This window comes from Pteropus alecto, unplaced genomic scaffold (genome assembly GCF_000325575.1).
Source record: "Pteropus alecto unplaced genomic scaffold, ASM32557v1 scaffold86, whole genome shotgun sequence".
NCBI lineage: Eukaryota > Metazoa > Chordata > Mammalia > Chiroptera > Pteropodidae > Pteropus > Pteropus alecto.
In genome coordinates, this window is record NW_006442109.1 from 14,577,777 (window position 1) to 14,601,796 (window position 24,020).

The 24,020-nt window shown below is 33.8% G+C and overlaps 1 protein-coding gene across 5 annotated transcripts; it reads left to right on the forward strand.

Annotated features, from left to right (window-relative positions):
• The first annotated feature begins 624 nt into the window (after positions 1-624).
• BNIP2 (BCL2 interacting protein 2) lies at positions 625-23,215 on the forward strand. 5 transcript variants are annotated; one of them, XM_015595995.2, is made up of 11 exons: positions 625-877; positions 6,898-7,004; positions 7,886-7,953; positions 8,424-8,600; positions 10,256-10,432; positions 12,879-12,981; positions 13,764-13,895; positions 15,082-15,168; positions 15,288-15,386; positions 16,141-16,176; positions 18,613-23,215. In XM_015595995.2, the coding sequence occupies exons 2-11, from the start codon at positions 6,955-6,957 to the stop codon at positions 18,662-18,664; spliced, it is 981 nt and encodes a 326-aa protein (XP_015451481.1). In that variant the 5' UTR covers positions 625-877; positions 6,898-6,954; the 3' UTR covers positions 18,665-23,215. The 5 variants fall into 5 exon arrangements, with proteins under 5 accessions (XP_015451481.1, XP_006920367.1, XP_024894575.1 ...); XM_006920305.3 differs by having other exon boundaries at positions 625-873; XM_025038807.1 differs by lacking the exon at positions 13,764-13,895 and having other exon boundaries at positions 625-873.
• Positions 23,216-24,020: the final 805 nt, after the last annotated feature.

The following is a 24,020-nucleotide window of genomic DNA, read 5'->3' on the forward strand; positions in this document are numbered from 1 at the left end:
AGCTAATTTTATTCCCTTTAAGCTGTAGAGTAGGGTTGCGACTCAAAGTCTGATCCATATACCTAGGCCCTTCAAAGAACGGTTTGTTACGGGTCTACAGCGAGAATAGTACAGAAACTGACCGTAATCATTTAGAAAATTTTATGGCAATTTGATAGGTAAATTGATGGCTACTGACTCTAACGATAAAATGTTTCCAATATTTTTATCTTACCAAAACATGGTCCATAACTAATTGAAAATTTTAAAAATAATAAATCGACCGCTCTGGCCTACATATAGTTTGAGAAGCACTGTTGCAGGGTAAAGCTGTTCACCCTCGTGTTTTACCAAACTCCGGATTCTTCTGAGGTCCAGTTCTTCAAAATGAGGCCTCAGATATTTTCCGTCCCCTCACTTCATCCATTTTATAATATACAATTATTGTAGCAATCAATAAAGTCAACATAAAGACTATGTCGAAGAAGCGCCCGCTGCCTCAGAGACGCCGCCAAGAAGGCGTCAAGGGTACCCCGCCAGCCCAGCCCGAAAGTAGGGCAGCCGCGCGCGCGCACGCGCAGACTGGAATCTGCGACGGCGGAGGGGGCGGGGAGAGGGACTCCCGGGCTGCGAGAAGACATTACGCTCCCGCCTCCGCCGCCTGCCGCGCCTGGAGGAGGTCGGGATGTAGTCACTTCCTCCCGGGCCCGCTCTCTGTATCCGGGTCAGCTGCGCCGTTGCCGCTACCTGTGACCAGGATACTGGGCCCGGGTCTCCACCGCTGTCCGAGGGGAGCAGGCTCCGCTCGGCGCTATCTTCTGCGACCTGGCCGTCAGCCCCACGTCGCCGGCCTGGAGGGGCGAAGAAGACGAGGGAGCCAAGGCTTCCTCCGGAGTGAGTGCGATCCGGGAAGGTTGGACACGGCGGGTCTGGGCTGGGAACAGACCTGGGGGCAGGCGTCTGAGGGGCGCTTTCCCCTGGACCACCGGAGAAAGGTAGCCCAAGGGGTTATTATTCGTAGGGGGCGCTATAGAATTTGCCCGGGAGGCGCTTCCCGGATCCCCGCCCTGCTTAGGCCCCCGCCCTTGGCTCGGCTCCTGTTTGCATTTGCCATCCTCACCCCCCCCACACACACCCCTTTTCCGTTTGTGGTGATTGTGCTCCAGATGGAACCTGCTCCCTTGTACGCTCCCCTGCACACCCCGGTCTGGGTGTGGTGACTGGGCCTCGTTGATCCCCCGTTTATGACCAGCGTCCGTCCTGGTGTAGAACAAAGAAGCTTGGACTGAGGTGCCTCGTACCCTCGGAGAATAAACGCGGAAGCGGCGTTTGTAATCAGGGCTTTAATAGACCTTCCTACGTGAAAAGTCGGGTTCCTGCATGGATTCAGACACAACCTTTTGCCTGAATACCTGGCAAAAATAATTTGGGTTTCCTGGGTTCATCTGATGCCACTGGAGACCTACTAGATCAACTGACTCATGTTACATGAAAACTATTTGGTTCTATTACGTTGCTTCGGAACTTCCCTTGTCTCTGTCCTGGGAGCTCTTTGAGAGCACAGTTTTTGTCGTGTTCATCTAGGCAGTCATAGTGCCTCCCTTATAGTCGAAGTGTGTGATTGCGTCTTAGTGTTGCTTTTTTTTTCATCCTCATCTTTTTTTTTGATTAGGATCTCTGTTTCTCCTAAAGTTTAATTTCTTAATTTTTTAAAACAACGTTCTTTCTCTGGTATTTTATAATTCTGCAATTTGTAAATGAACAATTCCTCAAAATTGCAACTTAAGTTGCCCAATTTAATTACCCTGCAGACAGTTATCTTGATCTTACACATCTTATCCATAGTTCTTATCATTTTACATTTTCTCTTAACTCTATTCTTAGTCTTCATAATCTCCTCTCTTGCAGCCTAATATTGTTGGGCTTAAATAGGAAGTATGACAGGTCCACTTCTGCAAACATGGAACTTGAACGACATCATCTTTAGGCATTACAGGACCTTTGAAGCTAAGTGTAACCAAACCTGGCATTAAAACTCTATAAAGTTGCCAGTGAACTGAAGACACTGTGCTGTATTAGAAACAGTCTAAGTCTGGGAACCAGGATGTAGCATCATTTGCTTCGTATATAAGATAAAATGAGGACAATAACACCAGTGTTTTATACCTCGGGAAATTGTTGGTTAGTACATAAGAGGTGATGAATGTACAAGTGGTTAGTAAACATGAAAAGCACTCTTTAGGAAAGCAGTTCTGTTCATTCCATCTGGAGTATTGCTGGTAAAAGGAACAGTGAGGAAGACAGGCATCTAAGAAAGGAAGTAGTATATTTGGCCAGATCCCATAAACTAACTTTGGCTGATAGTAGATTGAAAGGTGTCTTGTTAAGTTTACATCTTATAAAGCAGAATACTAGTATAGTATGACAATTATATTCCAAAATTATAATATTTGTAACCCTGCAACAAAGTGTTAGAGATTAGTTATTAGACTTTAATCTTTTAAAGGTCTCAGGCACCTCCTTATTGGTAATTTAATAAATGTACCTTTTATAGGTGGCATAATTATCCTTTGCTTTATTGTCACAATTTTAAAAAAAGTCAGCACCGTTGTAATTTTTCTTGAATTTTGTGTTAACATTTCTGATAGAGTACCTCATTTCATTTTTTAATTGAGATATAATTGACATATTATGTTTCAGCTGTACATGATTCAGTATTTATATATATTATGAAATCATATCTCCACACTTAGTTATGAAAATTTTTTTTCTTGTGATGAGAACTTTTAAGACCTGCTATCTTAGCAACTTTCAAATATGTAATATAGTATTATTAACTATAATGTTTATGCTGTACGTTACATCCCCAGGACTTATTTTATAACTGAAAATTTGTACCTTTTGATCCCCTTTACTCTGTCTGCCACCTCATCCCCACCCCACACCTCTGGCAACCACTGATCTGTTCTCTATATCTATGAGCTCAGTTTCATTTGTTTTTTGTAGTTGTGTTTCAGATTACATACATAAGTGAGATCATACAGTATGTGTCTTTCTCTGACTTACATAGCATAATGCCCTCAAGGTCCATCCATGTTGTTGCAAATGGCAAGATATCTTTCCTTTTTTATACCCAAATAATAATATTCCTGTGTGTGTGTGTGTGTGTGTGTGTGTGTGTGTGTGTGTGTATACGTACACACACACCACATTTTCTTTATCCCTTCATCATAAACACTTAGGTGACTTCCATATCTTAGCAATTGTAAATAATGTTGCAATAAACATGGGAGTGCATATAATGATTTCGTTTCCATTGGATAAATACCCAGAAGTGGAATTGCTGGATCAAATAGTAGTTCAATTTTTATTTTTTAAGGAACCTCCAAACTGTTTTCCATAGTGGCTATACCAATTTAGATTCCCACCAATAGTGCACAGGGATTCCTTTTTCTCCACAGCCTGGATAACACTTGTTTTTTGTTTTGTTTGTTTGTTTGTCTTTTTGATAGTAGCCACTTTAACAGGTATGAGATTACATTGTGTTGTTTCATTCTTAAAAACCTACATGACCTTGCTCTCAAGAAAGCTCATAGGATTTTTCCAGGGGTGTTTTGGTGGACCTTAGTAAACATATAGGATGGCCTAAATTATTGTCCTGTAGTGCTACCAGTGTTGCCAACCTCATAGGAAAAAGTGAACATAAATATTTAGAATGAATCCCTTTCATTTAAATAAAGAAGTAAAAAGCTTGCCTGGACATTTTCTTCTGCCAGCTATAATTGATCTCAGCATAGATGGGGTTACTAGTACCTATTCCAGCAGCAGTGTTAAACTACATAATAGTAAAGTTACCGTTACCGTGTAAAATTATAATTCAGGCATTTCTAAATATGATCGTAATATTTATTTTTGCTCATATTGCCAAGCGGCATGAGTAAATACACTTCTTGGTTGAATTTACCACCACACCTCCCTTCTGAAGCTATGTCGGAAAGAAATTGTCTCCATTGTCTCCTTGATTTTTAACCTAAGGTGAGCAACTGTTTTGAATTTGTATCTGTGACCTCCACTGAGAACTGGCATAAGTAATAATGTGCCACAACTACCACAAGTCTGTTGAGAAATCAGGTTATTCCTGTTGCATTATGTTTTAACCAATAGCATCTTAAGTGTTATTTCCCCATTCTAATTTACAAAATCTGAACAAAAAATGGGAAACAGTCACAGTTAACTTTAAGTCAGCAATATCCTGATTTCCTTCAAAATGGTTGTGCTTATATTGCTCCTTTCTCACTTGTTTCCTGTTCTTACAGCTGCTGATGGTAAAGTGCTTCCAAGAACAGTACTCTTTCAATTGTATCAACTGTTTACATCTATCTTGTGGACTTTTCCCCCTAAAGTTCATGATGAAATGGTCAAGGGTGAATCTCTTTATTTCTCCTCCTAGGTTCTGTTTAACTAGCTTATTTAATTATCCCCGAACTAAATATCCATGTTGATACACTGCGGTGTATTTATACCACATGATTCAGTATGATGTTAAAAATTGAATGCATAGGCTAAGAGAGTTGAAGTACTTGGGCCTTCTGTGTTTGGGGGGGCTGTTTTCTAGATCAAGTGGTAAAGCAGCTAAAAAACATGGTTTGTCTTCTAGAATTTCACAGGATACATATAAAAGCAAAGAGTAATTGTACCAACAGAATTGATAGTGCACGTATGTGGGTTGCCTCAAATATTTTCATTACACTTTTTGAGGAGTAAAACATAACAGAAAGCCTATTTACATAATTTAATAAAAATAAGCCTAAGAGGTTGAGCAAACCAAAAGCTTATGATTCTTGTGTCATACTTTACAATTAAATATTTAACTAGTATTTCAAACCTATTATGTGCCAGGTGCTGTGCTGGTGTTGAGAATATAACAGTAGCAATTTTCAGTCACCGCTTTTATTTTTGAAATAGTAAATATATTTCTGAGTATGTGGGACATTTGAGAATGATACCTGGAACATCCTGATATCTTCCCAACACCCAGTAAAAAAGATGAGACAAAATAATAGAAAGCTTTTCTGATTATTGAATTTAGGGAAATATATTAATTCACTTTAGATTGAGTATCAAAGACTTGAGAAAACATTGAATTAAAAATTTGGAAGGGATTGTCAGTTTTCAGCCTTTAGCAATAGAATGCTTTTGTCTCACTTGAGTGTAACTCTAGAGTAAGTATTAAGTATTTGGGCCTTTTGGCCATACTTTTTTTTTTTTTTTATTAGTTCTGTATTCTAAATAGAAAAGGTTATTTATTAATGTAGGTATTCCTTTTTCATTTATTTTCCTCCCTAAAGGAAGGAAGAGTTGCTGTCAGAATAACCTATGGAGTGATCATTGAAAGCGTATATTAACTACTGTAAAGTGTAGGCTATTAGAAGCAGAGGAACTGTGAAATATGTCAAGATTATTTTATTTTAAGTGTGTTTTTTATTAATTGCTCAAAACTTTCTGGCTCGCTGTTTTCCCAGAGTATTAAAAATGCCTTACTCCTATATATAAATTAACCGATTTTTCAAAACAAATATTTTGGTTGAGGAAGAGACAGCATTTGCCATTTTTCTGTGCTAACAATTGGATCCTCCAAAATTTAAACCTTTGTTTGAGGTGTTTGAAACCTTTTCTTAAGCATATATAAGAATTCAAACTGGAAAGAGCCTCCCGGTCTCAGCAAAGGTGTGAATATAGTTCAGCATGTGAAATCTAGCACTTTAGAAAATTTCTAGTGTAATTTTGTTGTTGTTGTTCTAGAATATAATGCTATAGTTGTTTTCTATACAACTTTGTGCATCTTTTGAGTATTATAATAGCAAATAAGGCTACCATAAAACATGACCACATCTTTGTTTTAGAAGACTAGTTGAAGTGAATGTTAATGGCTCGTACCATTTGTTTTATTTGATAAGTATTTTAAAAAGTTATTCATACGCAGTTTTTTAAGTCAAATAGTTTAAAAATATTTACTATGAAAATCGGTCATTCTCTTCATCCCTGATCTTCATCCCTTCATCTCTTTCTTCTACTGGAGGTCAACCACTTTTAACCTTGCTTTAATACTTCTAGTAATATCTAGTGTTACCTTCTATCTCTTAAGAAATACTATATGTTTTACTGCTTTTTTAATAAATAACTTTAGACATCTATTGATTTCCTCTGATATAAGTGAACGAAATACTCATTTATACCTCTTGCCTCTTGTCACAACTTTTGTTGCTGTGTTAACCAATTGATTTTCATGACTTCTTCAATAATATATTTAAACCTCTGTTTCTTATTCCATCAACTAAACCAATCTCTGGGTTCCTCACTTGGTAAAATGAGGATATTAACACTCACATCCTTCCTTGGAAAAACTAAAACTAAAATATATGGCTTAAGTTACAACGTGTAGTTGCATGAACAAAAATATTCACTAAATTAGGCTGACAGCATACCACTTGGTTCTGCTGAATCATAAGAATGTAAGTGCTGTTTGCTAGTGTTCAATTTCTAGAATCAACCTCTATCCAGAGGACAGAAATTTTAATTATAAGTTTAGACTAGAAAACATATTTATTTAATTTGATTCCTTGCCCTCTCCCCTTGTTTTTACATAATTCACAATATCTAATAAAGTTTAAATCACAGCCTGGGACACACATGCATAGATACAACTAAAAACAAATGCGAATATATATACTCTGTTTTCTCATTTTTTTTTAAAGTGATAGTTAGCAATCTAATAAATTTATTTCATGACCACACCATTGAGCTTTAGCTGAATCGTTGATAAGATGGAGGTGGGAACTAAGGTATAAGATTATTGCACCTTTTCAGCAGGTGAAAAGTAAAGTGGAAAATAGGTTATACATTTTTCTTTTTTCACAGGACATTGGCTCTCCGAATTATCAGGAGTTTATAGTTGACATCGAGTCTAAGCTGAGGATGGAAGGTGTAGAACTTAAGGAAGAATGGCAAGATGAAGATTTTCCAATGTAAGCGATGCTTTTAAATGGAAACAGACTTAAAATAAAACTCCGAAATTTCTTTATTGCAGTGTCACTTATTAAATGAATATTGGACTTAATTTTCTGCTTTTATTTTTAAGAAAAGTGTATTAAATAAATAAGCAAGGATTTTGTAGATCATCTGGCCAGCTACCATAACACATTTGCATTTGTATTTACAATTGTATTGGCCCAGGGTGGGTTAATAGAAAAGAGCAAAGGCAGATCTTGGTTTTTTTTCCCTAATCTTATTGAGAAATAATTGACATATCACTCTTAAGCTTAAGGCATACAGCATGATAGTTTGCTGGCCTTATATTTAAATGAGATTTCTATGCCATCATGGTCAGAAAACCATCCAGTGCACAGTAAGGTCTCTTAGCAATTGGAATGTAGACAGCTAGTGAGAGTATTGAGTCATTCATTGCATAGTACATGATAATAGTTTTATAGAAATGTTGAACTCAGAAGAATTATAGCCATCATTACCATATTTCTATTGTGAGTAACAATTTAGCTTCATCATACATTGTATCATATATCACATTAAATTCATGCATTCAAATACTTGTTTTTTTGGTTTATAATTTTTACATTTGTTTTATAGTTGTATTTAAAAACAGTTACATAAAGAATACAAAGAATTTATATCTACTTTTATGTGTTTCTTATGTAAATATGTAGTTAGCTCTGACAGCCTGAAAATATTTTCTTTAAAGGTGGTTTGTAAAGTACTTAAGAAACTGCTTTATTCGGTTTTCCTTGTAATTGTTTCTATAAGCTATTTTTAATAGAGCTTTGAACTTCAAAATTTTTTTTTTAATTTCCTGGTTAAAAAGGGTATGTCTTGGTATGTCTCTATCTTCTAGACCTTTACCAGAAGATGATAGTATTGAAGCAGATATATTAGCTGTAACTGGACCAGAGAGCCAGCCTGGTAAGAACTTGACACTTTTAGTTTCAGTAAAATGATAGGCTTTAACTGTGCTATTTTTTAGCACATTTCTTTGTCAGGAAAAAAATATGCTCAGTGTTTGTTTCATCATAAGGAGCCAAAGAATAAGTTGAATGTTGAAGAAAGCATTTTTGGAATGCTTTGAAAGTTTTTTGGAAATTTAACTTTCCAAAAACAGATCCTTGGTTTTTGGAAATTTCCACACTAAAGAGGTGAGGAGATCATTTTCAGTAGTTAAGAGGTGACTGTAAGGTCTGCCTCTGTTATTTAAAAAGGCATATCCTTGCTGGGATACAGCATCTTGCCTTGATATAGAAGCAATAGTGATCAAAGTCTGAAGTTGTAAATTAGTGCTTTGGGCTTGTGTTTAGTTAATGTTATTTTTCCTAAGGATGAAGTAGATATTTAAGCATTCCTTCTAATATAGCCTTCACTTTGTTGATTCATTCCAGGCTCACCGGAAGTTAATGGAAATAAAGTTAGAAAGAAACTAATGGCTCCAGACATTAGCCTGACCCTGGACCCTAGCGATGGCTCTGTATTGTCAGATGATTTGGATGAAAGTGGGGAGATTGACTTAGATGGCTTAGACACACCGTCAGAGAACAGTAATGAATTTGAATGGGAAGGTAAATGTTTCATTATTTTTATCTGACTTTTATTAATGTTTGTCTTTATATACATACATGTTTTTATAATGGCATTCTCATATTAGGATAATTGGAAAAACTTAAAACTTGATCATGAAACCAACTAAAATCAGTGATTAAGGGGTTTTGTTGAAATATGTTATTCTTTAAAGTTCATATTTTTTTTTACTAAGATACGAAATTTTGCTAACACTGAGTACTCTCATAGCTTTTGAACTGTTTATGATAGATTGCACAGGTTTTATTTTTTTTCTTAATTGCCCAATGCTGCAAAGTTTTTTTCATGGTTGCTCCAAAATATCGCTTGATAATTATGGCATATTCTAATAGTTGATCAGCTAAGAAAAAAATCTTTGAAGAGACATATAATTTAGGGAATGTGCTGAAAGTAGTTAAGGGTTTTCAGAGAGGGAATTCCAAAGGGATTTTTCTCAGGGTAGTTTTTTAAATGGATTTGCCTAATAGTGTTGCACTTTGTAAACAACCAACACGAATTAATGTATACTCTTAGCTCCCAAACCTTATATTCCTTATCATTCATTATTTGGAATTCAAAGGAATTGGCATGTGTTTTGCTTTGCGTGCTTTCTTTAATTAGATAATTGTCTACAGTATCTTTGTGTAGTTGTTAATATATGTAGTCCATCTTTAAAATGATTTTTACTTCAAAGCAGTATTTAAGCACTAGGTATCTTATCTGCAGTAAAGAGTAAGATCCTTGATAATGCTGTATCTTTTACTCCTTTTTTCTTCCGTTTTACTGGTTCAATGAGCAGTCCAGTGATAAGCAGTATTTTATAAAGATACTGAAATAGTTTTCTGCCTATGTGTTTTGTCTCTTCTTTCTTTAATGCTGCTGTAGTCATTTCCTGGAAGGATATTTTCCGTTAACAGCTTTATCTTGGAAACAAACAACTAACATGCAGTAGGTTCCCCTCCCCCATCTTTTGGTAAGGACTACGATACTAAAATTTTGAAAATCATTACATCATTAAAAATCAGCTAAAATGCATTCTGGAAATATAAATTACACCTAATCATTGATGCTTATGCTTTGGCTAATATCAATTTAAAATATACTTTTGCATGTACACTTCAGAATATTATCAATAAATTTCCGCTTTATAAAACTGATCAAATGGGAAATAATGATTGATTAGTTAACCACGTTCTATCTGGTTTTATAATGTTTGGAGAATAATTTATTTGCTCAACAATGACAAAAAGGTGGCTCCCAAAAAATTACTTTAAATAATTATAGTGTTGATAGCTGTCAAGGACAGTGTTGTTATAAACAGAATCTGAAAAGGCATTGCAGAGCCAGTGCACTAAGATTTTGATGCCTATATGAATTATCTTTTCTGAATTCGTGGATATACATTGCACTGTAATTAGGTGTTTTCTGAATTAGGCAATTCAAAAAAAGTTAAAGAACCATGATTTCCAAAAGCATAAAATAGCCTCATCAAGAGCAAGCCTTTTCCTTTATTGTGGAAGAAATACTTAAAATTCCACAGAAGGTATAATGAAAACTTCTCTGAACATTCTAATTAGATAGTAAAGTGGTTAACATGTAATTTGATTTTTATGGTATAAATAACAATTTGGGATTCAAAAACCTTTTATTTTGACAGATGATCTTCCAAAACCCAAAACTACTGAAGTTATTAGGAAAGGCTCAATTACTGAATACACAGCAGCAGAGGAAAAAGAAGATGGGCGGCGCTGGCGTATGTTCAGAATTGGAGAGCAAGACCACAGGGTTGATATGAAGGCCATTGAACCCTATAAAAAAGTTATCAGCCATGGAGGTAAGAGTTGCCAAAGAGTATTCAGATTTTTTAAAGCAACATCGGAAACCTAAATGCTTAAACTCTCCCTTGACATTACATAATTTAAAGCATAATAAACATCATGTCATTTTAGAAACATAACAGGTTTGAAGTAAAAGGATAAAACCAACATTTAAAAATCGTTAATACATGCATACAGTAAGTCCAAAAGCTGTAAATGTGCATTAGAAAATGTCTCTCTCCCACCCCATTCCTAGATCCCTCCCAAAACTAGGACTTTACTTTCTCCCTTTTTTATCCATTTATAATTTATATACAGTGAAATGCTCTAACTCTTTTTTTTGTAACATTTGCAATTTTTTTCCAGCTTCATTGAGATATATTTGACATATAACATTGTATTATAAATTTAAGGTGTACAACCTGATACACATGTATTGCAAAGTGATTACCACCATACCCTTAGCTAACACCTGCATCAGGTCACATAATTACCATTTCTTTTTTGTGGTGAGAACATTTAAAATCTACTCTCTTAGGAAATTTCAAGTATTTAATACAGTATTATTAACTATAATCACTAAACTGTACATTAGATCCCCAGAATTTGTTCATCTTTTAACTAGAAGTTTGTATTATTTGACCAACATCTCCTCTTTTCCCCCAGCTCTTAGTCACCACTGTTCTAGTCTCTGTGTATGAGATTTCGGCTTTTTTAGGTCTGACAAATACCTATATAACCATATATACCTACACCCATAGACATAGAAAACATTTTCATTGCCCCAGAAAATTCTCTAATACTCCTTCCCAACAATTACCTCCTCTCCAATAATCACTATTCTCATGTCTACCCTTATGATTAGTTTTGCTTGTTCTAAAACTTTATGTACCTGGAATCATATAGTGTACACTTGTTGGTCTGCTTTTGCTCAGTCTGAATTTTTTGAGAGATTCATCCATATTGTTGCATGCATCTGTAGTTCATTCCTTTTTATTGCTGAGTGCTATTTCATTGCACGGGTAAACCACAGTTTGCTTATCCATTCTTTTGATGGACATTTTAGTTGTTTCTGGTTTGAACTATTAGAATTAAAACTGCCATGAACATTCTCGTACAGTCTTTAGTGGATATAAGTAAAAGCTGGCTTTTTAAACCAGGATTCTTAATGTGCATTAAAACCCAGAACATATCATTCATCTTTACCACAAAGTAGAAAATTAGTTCATTCCACATTTTTATGCAGTACATACTTTGTATATTTGTGGAATATATAAAAATATAAGGCTTTGTCCCTTAAGAAATTTACAAGTCAAGTAGGTAAAGCTATGAAGTACAATTATAACTTCTCTCAGTCTGAGGATGCTTTATATAGAAGTACACCTAGGCATTGTGTAAATAGCACTAGAATTATTGTAGTAATCAAAATACAACTCACTCTGTGAGCATGTCATTTTACCTGAAATCTTCCTAATGCAGGACAGGGGCCACATAGGTCAAGCAGATTGGTTTTTTCACATAAAGTCATTTCTACTTAATTTATTCTCTGCCAAATACAGTCTCCTGCTTATTTCTGTAGTCTTCATTCATCTGAAAGCAAATCACTTGAATATTTGTAGTTACATTATTCTGCCTAATTTAATCTTATTCAGATGAAAAAAAAAGATAATTTGGATCAGGAAGTCCACAGACAGATTAATTCAGCAGGTTCATAGGAAGCAAGTTGTGAGACGTACCTCATGATTTCAACATAATATTTTTCAGAAATGATACTTTACTTTTCTTAAGGAAAAATAATTAAAGCATTTTATCCTATTGAATTATCATGATACGTTTTGTGACTAAAGGATTAATAAGAAGGGTAATGAAGATTCTAATATACTTGAAATATCTAAACCTTTTCAGTGCATGTTTGTAAATAATAGAAATGAAATTTAAAGCTAAAATATTTGTTATTGGACACAGTCTCTAATACCTAGAGATTGTAATTGAAACATACACATTTTAGCACTGGTTTTCTTCACTTAGAATTATGTCAGAGGTGTGATTTTTTTTCTTTAGTATTAATACCCTAAAATCTACAAAATAGGTATCGTCGAATGTAAAACTACTTTTTAAAAAGCACCCACTTTAAAATTTAAGTGGCATAAAAATGTTTTATTGCAGATAGTATGTTGTGTCTGCTTGGATTATATTACTGTATTTGTCTACTTGCTAAAATAAGTCTGCATTTCTGATTATGCTGGTTTAAATGGGTTTCTAGTTTTTATGCCCACCTTTTCCTCTTCAAATTTCTTTGTTCTCTTGAGAAGAGTGTATTTAAAGATTTAAAAAATATAAATAACTTTGATCCAGAAATTTGTGGAAAGTAAACCATTATACTCTATCAGCCATACAGATGTCCTCTGAAAAATCTTCAGAGTAAAATCATGCTGGTGACTTTATCTTTGGTTTCTTTTTCAGGATATTATGGAGATGGATTAAATGCCATTGTTGTGTTTGCTGTCTGTTTTATGCCTGAAAGTGGTCAACCTAACTATAGATACCTGATGGACAATCTCTTTAAGTAAGTGTATGTTCACAAAAATGTTTAGATAGAATTCTGAGTTAATTGGATGTCCAATTTAAGTAAGTGAACTTTAGCTGGGTAAAAATTATAAATATCACAGTTCTGATTCTTACTAAGAACTTATTCTTTGGTATTATGAAACTATTTGTTTTCCAGCTTGACAGAAAAAAATGTTATTTTAAAACAGGAATGGGCATTTTAGATTATCTGTTCCAACTTCTTTATTTTACATTTGAGGACATGTTAAGTGCAAAGAAGTGATTTTCATCCCAAAATCATACAACTAAATTACCTTTACCCCCAAGAAGCCAAATGTAACTAAGCTGACTCAGTTCTGTTGTATTTTCAGAGTCAAGTTAGTGCAGTTTTTTAAAATTTTATTGTGGAAAATTTCAAACATATCCAAAGGTAGAGAGGTGTATATTGAATCTTTGTGTACTAATCATCCACTTCTACAATTACCAATTTATATTTCATTCCCACAATTTATACTCCACTGTAATTTTAAAGCAAATCCCAGACATTATATCATTTCATCTATAAACATTTCAATATATATTTCTAAGAGATAACTCAGTTTCCTCAATATATATAATTAATTTTAAAAATAAATAAAACATAACCCTTTTTAAAATAGTCATTATACCAACTAATGCTGTGTCAAAATTTTAATTGTTTTTGCTATTGTTGAAGGGAGAGAAAGGAACTGTATAATTTGGATAACCTAGTTTTGTCTTGCAAATCTATATTTAACGCTTAAGTTTAATTTCTTTTTACAGGTATGTTATTGGCACTTTGGAGCTTTTAGTAGCAGAAAACTACATGATAGTTTATTTAAATGGTGCAACAACTCGAAGAAAAATGCCCAGTCTGGGATGGCTTAGGAAATGCTACCAGCAAATTGATCGAAGGTACTGTAAATACAAGTTGAAAGCTAAACTGAATAATTTTTATAATAGCCTTATTAGATTAAATTTTATTTTCTGTTGCCACAGAAAGGCACCTTGTGTCCACTTCCTAGATCACATTTATTATTTTCATTGCAAGTTTCTATTTTTTGAGATAATATTTTAGAATGTTATGAAAGAAATTGGTAGTTTTGATGTTTTTTAAAGAATAACTTGAATTCCTTAAAACAAATACTTAATAGCTCTTTATTTCTCCTTATTTTTACCACATTGAACATTTTCCTATAATTTACAGTTGGGGAAAGGATGGAGAACTTAGTACATTTCTATTTTATTACATTCTGAGTTTTGCCTAATTTATAGTGTTAACACATTTTATGTTATGGTACTTGTTTAACTGTAATCTTTCTTTGGAATGAGTTCTTGAAGTATATTCTCCTTCGAGTTAGTCATCCATGCTAATGAAGGAACTTTGATCCTCCAATTGATTTGACTTGACCATAGCTAATTCAGACTACTTTAATCAGCTCAGACTCATTAATAGGTTTCCCTTCATACCTCACCATGATAATGGCTAGTTCTTGTGATTTAAGAAAATCCTTAATGAGTACTTTATTTAAGTGTGAAATTATGTGTGATAAAAACAGTTTTTATTTGGTCATTTTAAGTTGTCTAGAATAATGCCTTCAGTTTTTAATAAAAGTGTTAGACATCATAAGAATACAAGATCTGATTCATGTTGCCTGTTCCTGTGGTGATCTCCACTCCTACCTTTGCACAGCGCCTTTCATGGTGTTGAAGATATTAGTACCAGTTTGCCCTCACTCCTGAAAAATGAAAATAGTTTACTTCTCTATGCAGTATTGGTCCCTACCATTGGTTGACAGTGCTGAAGACAAGTGAATATATGCTAAGAGACATTTAACAACAGGCTACACATAAATTTAAACAAATGAAGTAAAGTTTATTTTACAGCAGTAAGAATGACCATCACAATTCAAGTGCCAATAGCATACCTGTAAAAAGCATTTTCATGTCTTTAAAGGAATCTCACATTGCACATGTAAATGGGAACTCTTGGATGAGGGATTTCAATTAATTTTGTATATAAACATCCACATACTTATTTAATGTCTTAACTTCTAGCATTGGAATTTGTAGAGCTTTTTAACTTTTTCTTTTACTTCAGGTTACGGAAAAACCTAAAATCTCTAATCATTGTACATCCATCTTGGTTTATCAGAACTCTTCTGGCTGTTACAAGACCATTTATTAGGTAATTTTCTGAGGGCATTGACTTTTTAAGAAAGCAAAAATACAAACTCCCTATATGAATTTCTTGTCAGTTCTGTTGGTCAGAAATATTGAGGTAATTATTTTTATTTTTTTTCATAGCTCAAAATTCAGCCAAAAAATTAGATACGTCTTTAATTTGGCAGAACTAGCGGAACTTGTCCCCATGGAATATGTTGGCATACCAGAATGCATAAAACAGTATGTTTTGTTTTATTTCTTTAATTGTATTGGATCTTATATGTTGATGTGCAAGAGGTAAATATTTTTCAATACTCATTTTTTCTCACTTCGTATGTTATAAATATTTCGTAACTTCTCTTATTTTTGTAACAAAGAAAAAGGGGAAGAAGCCATTTTCCAACACCTTCCCCTTAAGTCACCATTTTCTTCAGGATATCAGTTAAAGAAGTAAGAAGAATTATTTCTGGTTGTGATTCATTTATATTTGTAAAGTCTTGTTACGCTCTAAGAGATGTACTGACCTGATTTTGGTTAATAATACAGAATATTCTCCAGACTTAAGCATGCTGCTCTCCTAATTTGAGTAAGCTCATCATGATGTTGAATAATCATATTACTAGAGAAATAAAATGTAATTTAGATCATCATAACCTTAATACTGTCCAGTGGTGAGAATTTACTCTGTTTACCAAATTCACTTACATCCATCTAATTTTTAAAAGAACTTGGTAGAGGCTGTTAACATAAATACTTGAGTATCACAGTGTTATAATATAGAAAAAAGTTTCTTTGGTCTATTAGTTAATCTGAGGTTTTAATCTGTTTGATGTGTCAAAGCCAGATTTCTTAAGTCAGGTTTGACTTTCTACATTAGTATATTAAATAATTTTGGTTTTGCCTTCAAACTTATATGCATTTCAGTGCCTTTTTTTAAAGTTTTTGTTCATCTTCATAACATGTATATTTACTGAAATAACTCTTCCCTACCAAGGTATGAAGAAGAAAAGTTAAAAAAGAAACAGAAAAGGTATATGCACACCTTGACTGGGTTGCATCTAGACTAGTCCATTTGCATTGCACAGACTAACTCTTCCTTATTGGTTGGTTAGCTTGTAGACAAAGATAATAGCATTTGTAAATATAAATATGCCCCAGAATTCAAATGCAGAGTGAATTCAAAGTTCCTGGTGCTGAACATAGCTTGGATTCACTTTGTTTTAACATTATATGTAATGCCAATTAGGAATTAACGGTCACAGCCCATCTTCCCTCCTTTTTGGTATAAATACTGATGGTAAAACCAGAGAAATTACTAAGAATACTATTTGAAAAACCAATTACTTTGAAGACTTTATCTCTTTCACTGTATTTTTTTAAATCTGTAACTTGGTCTTTTGAAATATTTGAGTGCTTTTTTAAGAAATCAATTTATTTCTCTGGGGTTGATGATTATATTTGCAATGCATGTATTCTTTGGCTAACCAATATTGATTTCTTTGTATGCTTAAGTGGCCTGCTAACCAGTCAAATTCTACATGTGATAAAATACCTAAAAGTTTTAATGTTCCATTTAATAGTTAAACACTCTGCTTTCCATCTTAAATTTAATTTTGAGTACTTCTGCTTTGAGCATAACAAACTATTATCTTTTAATACCTTGGCATAGAAGATGAAAGGCAAGGGTATAAAACAGTTACATTTTATATAGTAATTTTAAAAAGTGTAGGATCTGGATCTAACTTGTTAATGGACTTTTAAAATATTGACAATTAGCAATACAGTTTAATACAATCTTAAGAGTTAAAGTGAGAGATTTATATGTAGTTATCATTTTGACCGTTCTAAGTAACCAGTTCTAAGTAACTAAAACTGGAACATTCTTAACTTTGGACATATTTTAGCTCTGTTGATGAGCAGGAATTCAGTTGACCATGTGATAGAATCATAGCTTACATTTTTAAATGACACTTTACGGTTTAACAAACACTTTTAACTTAGAGATATGGACAGTGACTTTAGATCTTGCTGATTTCTCATTCCTTTCTAGGCATTGGTGTGCATTTGCCAGACAAGTGGCTGAAATTAAAAATATAATCTGTAATTGTAGAACATTTCGAAGCCAGCTGCTTCATGGATTTCAAAATGAATTGCCTTTATTTATGAAATCTGCTACATTGGGCCTTTTACTAAGTTCTTAGTATTTAATTACCTATTAAGTAATTTAATAAGTAATTTAGTAGGACTGTACTTTTTATTGAAATATGTTGTTTGCAACCTAGCACTACTATTTTATCTTTCTTTTTCTTTCTTTTTTTTCTTTTTGTTTAACCCTAAGTAGAACCATTACATTTATCTTCCAGGCACTTCTTAGTTTTTGTACAAAGTTTCTGTAGCCTTAAAAAAAAATTATAAACTTTCGTCAGCTTGAAAATGATAACATTCAAGTTCTGAAAATAGTGGGGCACATTTTTAAAACCAAAAGTTAACAGAGACGACATGGAGAGGAACTTAAGGTGAAATCTTTATGAGTACTGGTGATAAGATAAAAAACCGAGTGTTGAATGAAGTGCAGTGATGCATCACGTAACCACAGGGATGTGTTCTGAGATTAGGTGTCATTAGGTGATTTCTTGGTTGTACAAACATCTTACGAGTGCACTTACACAAACCTAGATGGTATAGCCTAGGCTGTATGGTATAGCCTATTGATCCTAGGCTACAAACCTGTACAGCATGTAACTACTGAATACTGTGGGCAATTATAACACAATGGTAAATGTTTAAGCAATATCTAAACATAGAAAAGATACAGTAAAAATACAGTTTATAAAAGATTTTAAAATGGTACACTCATATAAGGCACTTATCATGAATGGAGCTTGCAGGACTGGAATTTGCTCTGCGTGAGTCAGTGAGTGAATGGTGAGTGAATGCGAAGGACCAGGACATTACTGTACCGTATTGTGTTGCTCTGTGATGTTACAACATCACTAGGCAATGGGAATTTATAATATGGGACCATCACCATATATGCAGTTTGTCATTGATTGAAATGTCATTATGCGGCATATGACTGTCATGACATTTTAATATTTCACTTAACAAAATCATTTTTGAGAGAATTATTCCTGCCACTCTCATCACTTAGATCCCTGCCTCAGCTGTGTTACAATTCAACATTTCTTTCTGTTGTAATTTTAACTTTAATAAAGTTTATATGCATTTCTATGTAAGTGTTTAAAAATCTTTAAAGAAACCACAGTCACATTTCTTGCCAGTGTCCTCTTGACTTTAAAAATTATTTTTTCTGGTTGGGGAAGTGTGTGGTAACCTTTTTACTATGTCTGCTTCTTTGCAAAGCTTTGTTTTTAACAGAATAATATTCTATGCTAAAAATAATCATTATTTTTAGAAAATTGTTCAGTTGCTGGTGTTTTATTATCTATATTTTTTCATTAAACAGAGTTGATCAAGAGCTTAATGGAAAACAAGATGAACCAAAAAGTGAACAGTAAGTTTGGCATCTAGTCCAAACAAGATTGAAGAATGTGCTGATGAAGCAATGCTCTTTTTTGCATTTATAATGCATTTATTAGCCCTGATTTTTATGTAACCTGTTACAAAATTGACTTGACTTTTTAATGGACTTTTGTATAAGAGACTGTTCACTGCTGTATTGGTTTGCAAATCTCTTGAATTTAGCTATTAACTAGCCAATTGTAATCATTTTATATTTTATATTGCTAAAAGCAAAGAACCACACTTTATATAAAGCAGTTTTTGCATATGTTTATTGAATGATGCGTCTTCTTCAGTAAAATATTTATATGCCTAAATGGTAAAGGAGAGAGATAATATATATTTTTATGTTTTGAGCAATTTTTTAATGTATACCTATCTTGTGGAAAAATATGCAAGTAAATAAGACCATGATTTTATAAAGTGCATGTTAGAATTTTTGCATTTTGTATATGGTTAACTACATTTCCTGGGTAACTTAAAAAATAAAGTGGCTCATAAGGTGAGGGACAGTTAAACTGGTTGTCATGAATACCCAAAGGTCATGTACATAATCTAAGTAGATTAGTACCATCCTAAGCATTTTTTTATCACTTAATGTATATTGTTACTTAATTCAGAAGCACAGATACAAGTGTATTGCACACTTTTCCCTTTATAAACTTACAGATAAGTCAGAAAAGTCATTTTTAAAACTAGAGAATATAAGAGAGTAAGAATTAGGGTTTGTATATATATGTATATATGGGACATTTTGTCTCCTGGTCAAAAGTCAGAACTTTATAAAAATCTTAGGTTTGTTCACTAATGTGAAATAAGCTGTGTCCAGGGTATCACTCTCCTGAATTTGTATGAGTGCAGTGTAGTCAGAGAATGTGATGAGTTATTCACTGTCAATAGTGTTCTCTGGAAAACAGGAGCTGCTTTTTTTAACTGCTCTCATTGTGAGCACTTTACCAAAATACTTCCATATCAGTTATTTCAACTTGATAGGTGTTTCACCTAGTCAACTATGGTGTGTTTTCACATTTTCTGTTGAATCGTATTGACAGTACTGTAAATTATTTTATAAGTCTTAGAGTATCATTATTACACTGTTTTGGATGACACATTTGATATAAGCATATAAACTCCTTAATTTGGTAAATACCTTGACTCTACATTGAAATAAATTGTACTTATGCCCCCAAAGAGAACTTAATTTACCCACAAAACCATCCTAAAACAGCAGGTCGGTCTAATAGTGTGTCATGTACTCGTGTGACTCATACATTTGGTAAAATTAGTACCTTCCTAATTTGAGGGTCAGACCATACTCCAGCCCTTCCTATAAGGTAATTTAAAAACGTGTCCTAGAGTAGCACAATTGAAGTGAATAAGAGCTAAGCTTTTAAGATTTATTCTATCCTAAACTGAACATACATGTTGCTTTAAGCATTGCCAATTTTAGCACAAAGTTTCTATCGTGAAAGATTTTTCCTTTATTTTTTGTCCTCCTCAGTCATAAACTTGGCATGCTAACTTAAGTCCAATTATGGGAGGTGTTGGAGGGTTCCCAGGTTGAGACTTTCCTCCGCAGCCTCCTTACTTGACTTGGATCCAGCAACTGTAGGCAGATCCTGAACTAATCTCATAGTGAATAAAGTCAAAACCATTATTGCTTAAATGTTAGAAACACTTTGTACTGAACAAGCAAACTAACAATAACTTAGACATTCCTTCTAATTTGACCAGATGAAGATTATGAATTAAAGGATCATTGGATTTAATTATGATTAGAGTCTATATTTTAGAGCACTTTAAGTAGCCTTTTATCTGTAAGTCTTCATCTCCCTCAAAATAGGCTGAGCTTTTTAATCGTGGTTTTCTTTGTTTCTTCAGTTTCAACACTTTTTTGGGTTTATTGACCTTTCCTTGTGCAAGCATTGTTCCCAACTACAGATACAACTTGTTACGAAAGTGGCGTGTTTTCCTTAATACTTTTTTAAAGTAGAAGTAGCCTGCATTCTATTAAAACATTAAAATTCATATGGAATAGTAATAACACTTGGGATATAACGAAAGGATGCGCTACTCTAACCTACACCTTAATGGAATCTGGTATAGGGATTTGCCCCATAATAAATGTTTCATAATTATGGGACTTAAGATCATAACGTAGATTAGAGGGAAAGCATTTATTTAAGTTTGTTATTTGTAATTTGTATTGTAACATTTTCCCCATACCATTCAGTTTTAATTTTTTACTACTGATTGAGGTGAAAGTACTTACAACTGTATTTTATCTTTCTGCTGGGGTCATAGATCCAACTTAACTGATTTAATTTGATGCATCTTTCATTTTTTGTTATACTTGGGCTCTGAGTGCCTCTTTTTAGTCAGAAGTTTCTCATATAAAGTAATTTAAAGTAATTTGATTGTATTCTGCTTGGTCATATTCCTGAAAAGTACCAAGGAAAGATGCTATATTGACCTCACAGTTTAAACTTAATAGTCTTTATTAGTAAACATGATTAGTAAATATGATTGAGTAATAAATATGTTTCTAAGTAGAACCTAGCAAGCAATTGGAAAGGAAGTAAGAGGAAAAACTACAAAAGGGAAAGAATTAACTGTTACCTAAGATCCCACTGAATGAGTCCCTGTTAAGGGGAGTACTGTGTATGACAGACTTTGGTACCATTTCTCGTATCCAGCGGGAAAACCTGCAGGCTACACACAGAATATGTGAATAAGGAGACTACAGAATGAAGCGGGGAAAGGGTGATAATACCTAGAATGAGAATTTCTAATTTCTTCTGCTTTATCACTTCATATAGAAGCAAGTTGGAACAGAGAGGGTAAGCATTTACAGTACTCGGATTAAAGTTTAGAACTAGGTTATTTTGTAGTTTTCCAAAATGGACATCACTATTTAGTAACTGCACTGAATACCAAAATTTGCTGATTGACAAGTATAGGTAGAATTTCTTCAACTGCTATTCCAGAGTTTAACAAGGTAAGGGATCTGATTTTTTGGTAGAGACTTTGTAAATGAGTATATACAGCAATACTATTTTGCTGTTCTTATGTGTGTGCTCAGGGAATTTGAAAGTGATTTAATGTAGGAATTGGCTTTTTAGATTTCTTCAGTTGATAAATTAGTATTAGGACATATCAGGCAAGACAGGCTAGTTTCCTGATGAAATTGGTTAGGTTGTATATAAGATTACAGTAGCTTATCCTTCCTTTTCCCATGTTATATATGGAAAATTGCTAACAGTGCTCAATCAGAAGGGAGTAGGGGATAGGCTGAAAATTGAGCTTGCTACCCCATTCTCATTGTTTTCATGCCTATATTTTTCCCATCATATAGTTTTTTGAGAAATGGATCACAAATATCAAAGGAATGGGATAGGTAGAGGAATTAATGTGCTTATAAGTTAAACCAACTATTCTGTTAGAATTTTTGACATAGGGAACAGGAATTGTGTAATTTTGAGTTGCTAGGAGAGAGTCAAGAATTTAGACTTACATAGGAAGGTCAGCTGGTTAGGGAAGTGGGAGATTATTAATGTTCTAAAGTACAGAGGAATTACCTAGGGAGCTTTTCACTCCTCTTCCCGTCCCAAGATTTGGAATGTATTAGAGTCAAATTGATGGTGAGTCCTTGTAGTGTAACTTTCTTTTAAAGTTCTAAATAGTAATTGAATATAAAGTAATGTGTTGAACAGTAAAGAGTGACACTAAAATGTGACACTGAATGGAACTGTTACTTCGTTGGAACTGTATATGATAGAACTACTTAATTTCTTATGTTTTGAGAACTAAAAATTTCCATGAAAAGTTCACATAAAGCACTTAATTACAAATTAGATACCAAGTGAAAAGCAAGGGTTTAATGCTTTCAAATTAATAGAGAATTATATTAAGCTGTTTTCTTCAGATAGCTGTTTGATTCTAAGACATTCTACAAAAGGTTTAAAATATTTGCATTTTGAAATTTTTGTTTTTATATTCAGTGTGACTAAGGAGGAACTTGGAAATTATTAGCTACTCCACTTGCACTTTTTGTATATGGAATTTTTGAAGTTCTGCACCTTAAACAATTATTTACATAAACTGAGCTAGTAAACATCGGTGGTGTTCAGGGCCACCGACTTCCACAGCCCTTGGGGCATCATTCAAATAGAACACAATTCAGAGTTTGTTAGATACTAACGCACTTTGATATATATTTCAAAAATTCAAATATTTTCCTTACCATTGGTTCACATGTTGCCATTTAGAAAAAATTAATGTACTGTGATCATTTTACTAGTATTCAAATGATGTTGCCTAGCCTAGTGCTGTCATTTTACAGTGTGAGAAATTCAGTTCTGATGACTGTGCAAGACGTTGATGTGGTCCCTGTAATAAATACTAAGGTTGTCTTGATTTACTAAGGAGATGTAATATTTTGTTTTCCTTCTGACTTGTTAGGAATACAATAATTTGTGTCCTGATCTGTTGCATATCATATTTTTGCAACATTAATGAATTTAAATAAATTAATTGGAAAGTTTGTATTTGACTCATTTTATCACATTTTTTCTATCCGTAATGCTGCTAGATTTTTACACTGAGTTATCTTGTAAACCTTTCAGTTTTAGACCTTTACTCTTGTTTCTCTTTCTATAATCTGGATGCTGCTTCCTATTGTTCATGGGGGTGAAGGGTTCGCCTAGTTCAGTTTCAAATATTATTTTAACTATAACCAAACTTTGTGTTACATAATTTAGAATTATTTTCGTGGAGAATCCAACGATGAAATTAGTTCAATAGGGCGATGAAAACATGGCATAAATAACTTGTTAACCTGCTTGGAGGTTCCACCAGCACTTGTTTTTGCATTTACTTCTTAATCACTATTTAGCTACTTAAGGGCGCACAGCTGTGCCATTAAGCGATTTTTATATAGAGAAATATTTGCCTTGCGTTAGGTGCAAGTGTTAAATATGCATTTTCCTAAATTAAAATTCTTCATGAATCACTAACTAAAAGCTTGCTGGACTAATGAATTGCAGCACTGTTTTGAATGGTAAATACCTGCTGTAATCTTTTCAGAATATGTCTTCAATTTAGCAGTGCAAGATCTTCAACAGTATTACACCTCAGGCGTAATACGTGACTGTCTTGCATTTCGTAGTTGTGCATCTTATAGTGGAGAGTAGTCTCTAAAAATTATAATTCCCTTATTACTCGAAAAGTTAACTTGTTCTAGGGCTTGAAAACTGCGGCTCCACGCCCATATCTCCCAAACCCCGCCCTCCCCTCGGACAATTTGAGTGGCGTGCGGGCGCAGGTAGTGGGCGGGGTCTCTCGGCGCCCTGT